Source organism: Oryctolagus cuniculus, chromosome 12, assembly GCF_964237555.1.
Source record: "Oryctolagus cuniculus chromosome 12, mOryCun1.1, whole genome shotgun sequence".
Taxonomy (NCBI): domain Eukaryota; kingdom Metazoa; phylum Chordata; class Mammalia; order Lagomorpha; family Leporidae; genus Oryctolagus; species Oryctolagus cuniculus.
Genome location: NC_091443.1, coordinates 23,039,977 through 23,042,803, shown reverse-complemented (window position 1 = coordinate 23,042,803; position 2,827 = coordinate 23,039,977). Strand labels below are relative to the sequence as shown.

The 2,827-nt window shown below is 43.4% G+C and overlaps 1 protein-coding gene across 1 annotated transcript; it reads right to left on the bottom strand.

Annotated features, from left to right (window-relative positions):
- Positions 1–671: 671 nt before the first annotated feature.
- Positions 672–1,229, bottom strand: LOC100355319 (large ribosomal subunit protein uL22-like). Its single transcript, XM_070054850.1, has one exon. It carries the CDS (start codon positions 1,200–1,202, stop codon positions 687–689), a length of 516 nt encoding a protein of 171 aa, XP_069910951.1. The 5' UTR covers positions 1,203–1,229; the 3' UTR covers positions 672–686.
- Positions 1,230–2,827: the final 1,598 nt, after the last annotated feature.

The following is a 2,827-nucleotide window of genomic DNA, read 5'->3' as shown; positions in this document are numbered from 1 at the left end:
ATGATCTGCTCTTTATTTAACAACATCAAAAATAGGTTTGCATATCATTAATAACTATAACACTTTATGTTGCATGCATGAATTATGAAAAATAGAGAATGTTGTAATTTTTTGTTTTATCGATCTCCAGAAAAGAAACATCAAACCTACAGTACTATATTTTTCACTGAATTTTTATAGTTAAACATCCTTTTCAGAGAATAGTTTTTTGAGTATTGAAAAATGCATATGGTCATGTAACAACCTCAAAAATAAAAATATAGAAATTTCTACCAACTCCAAAAGTTCTTTCTTGGTGTTTTATAGTCAACTCGTCCCCAGGCCCAGCTCCTGGCCACCTCTGATCTGTTTTCTGTCCCCCTAGTCCACCTTTCCCATGATGTCATATAAATGGAATCAGAGTACAGTTTCTTCCATTCAGCTAGATGAGTTCGAGGTTCATCTATATTTTGTGTACCAGTAGATTGTCCTTTTATTGCTGTGTAGTATTCCATTCCTTGTGGAGGAGACCAGAATATGCTACACTAATATGTGATTCTTCGGCATAAGAATTATTTTGGGGCTAATTATCTTGAGAAACTCAGGTACACTTGCCAGAAAATCTGGAGAAATGAATAAATCTCTAGAGTACATCTTTTTAAAAAAGGATTTTTTTTCTTTTAATTCGTATTTATTTTATACTGAGTTTATTCCCGAGCCGTAAGTTTTTGCTTCTTTAGTTTCTTCTGGGATATCTTTTTCTTCTGTGCCACCTCCTCTTCTGGCTTAGGAACAATCTGCTCCTTCTCAGTGAGGATCCTCTCAATGTGGCACGGGGAGCTCATGTACGCGTTGATCCGGCCGTGGGCTCTGTAGGTCCGGCGGCGCATCTTGGGGGCCTTGTTCACCTGGATGTGCTCAATGACCAGAGAATCTACATCCAAACCCTTCAGCTCAGCAGTACCCTCTGCATTTTTAAGCATGTGCAGCAGAAACTCGGCACTTTTTTTGGGCCAACGACCCTGGGTCCAACCCCACTGCTTGGCCTGGGCACATCTACCAACTCCACCATTGTACCGACGGAATGGCACACACTGCTTCTTTAATGTGACGTCTTTCAGGTATTTGGTGGCTTTTCGGATATGCATACCCTTGATGGCCTGGGCAGTTTCTCGAGTGTTCTTAAAGTGAACGCGAAGATTCGAGCCTCTTGATTTGCACATGATTTTGTGGGGTTTTCTGGGTCCAGTGAGTAGGTCACCTAAGGCCGCTTACAGGAAGAGGAAGAACAGTGGCTTCTAAAAAAAGGATTTAATCTCCAGGCTTGAATATCTTTATTCTCTGAAACAAAGTTAGAAGAGTGTGTGAGGGGTCGGCGCTGTGGCACAGTGGGTCAACACCCTGGCCTGAAGAGCTAGCATCCCATATGAGCGCTGGTTGGACGCTGTGGCACAGTGGGTTAACGCCCTGGCCTGAAGAGCTAGCATCCCATATGAGCGCTGGTTAGAGTCCTGGCTGCTCCACTTCTGATTCAGCTCTCTGCTGTGGCCTGGGCAAGCAATAGAAGATGGCCCAAGGCCTTGGGCCCCTGCACCTGCGTGGGAGACCCGGAGAAAGCTCCTGGCTCCGGATTGGCGTAGCTCCAGCCATTGCGGCCATCTGGGGAGTGAACCATCGGATGGAAGACCTCTCTCTCTCTCTTTCTCTCTCTCTCTGCCTCTCCTCTCTCTGTGTAACTCTGACTTTCAAATAAATAAATTAATTAAAAAAAGAAGAAGAAGAGTGTGGGAAAAGGCCCAGGTAAGCAAAGATGGACCCGGAAAACACAATAAAACAAAGGTAAGATTTGTCACGTAGATTTAAGACTATACCTTCCTTGGTGATTAGGTCTCTAGTGAACTAGTCAGCCCTTTCTTCCTGGGGCAGCCAGGTACAGAGCTTATAAATGAAGATCCTTTACAAATGTAATTTCTCTTACAAAATGACAACTTTTCAGAGTTATCCTGTGTCTGTCTGCAGTTTCTCACAATAATCACTAAGCTAAAGAGGCTATGTGGGGGTGATATATGCTGGCCTCCTACAGCTGCATTTTGTGGCAGTGTGTCCTGAGCTCCATCCCTCTGTCCACCCACCCAGTCCCCAGTTAAGAGACACATTGGTTGTTTATAATTTTGGTGATTATGACTAAAGTCATTATGAACATTTGTATTGAGATTTTTGTGTGAACGTTTTTCCCGCTAATTTTGTACCTAGATGGGAGTTGCTGGGTCATTTGGCAGGTGTGTATATTCATTTTTAAGAAACTTTCAAGCCATTTTCCAAAGTGGCTGAACCAGTTTTCATTTCTAACAGCAAAGCATGCAAGTTTTAACTGCACAGCATCTGTGTAAGCATTTGATACTGTCAAAGTTTTGTGCCAAAGTAATAGATATGTACTGGTATTTCACCATGATTTTAACTAGCATGTACCCAATTACTAATGATGCTGAGCATGCTTGTTTTTCTTATTGAGAGGTTGAGAGGCACGTGCGCGTGCGCACACACACACAGAGAGAGAGAGAGAGAGAGAGAGAGAGAGAGAGATTGGGCTAGGGCCAAGGCCGGGAGCCAGGAATGTCATCCATATTTCCCACATAGGTGGCAGCAACCCAACTACTTGAGTCATCACTCCTGCCTTCCGGAGTGCATACTAGTGGGAATCTGGAGTTAGGAGCCAGAGCTGGGAACTGAACCTAAGCACTCTGATGTGGGATATGGGCAACTTACCTGCTAGGTTAAATGTCTGCTCGCTGAGCATCTTTGAATATACTTATTTGGCACTTGTGTATCTTCTTAAATCTCTTGTTCA

Bases quoted from the DNA above. Each gene is read 5' to 3' on its own strand.
- LOC100355319 (XM_070054850.1), bottom strand. From the start codon at position 1,202: ATGTGCAAATCAAGAGGCTCGAATCTTCGCGTTCACTTTAAGAACACT.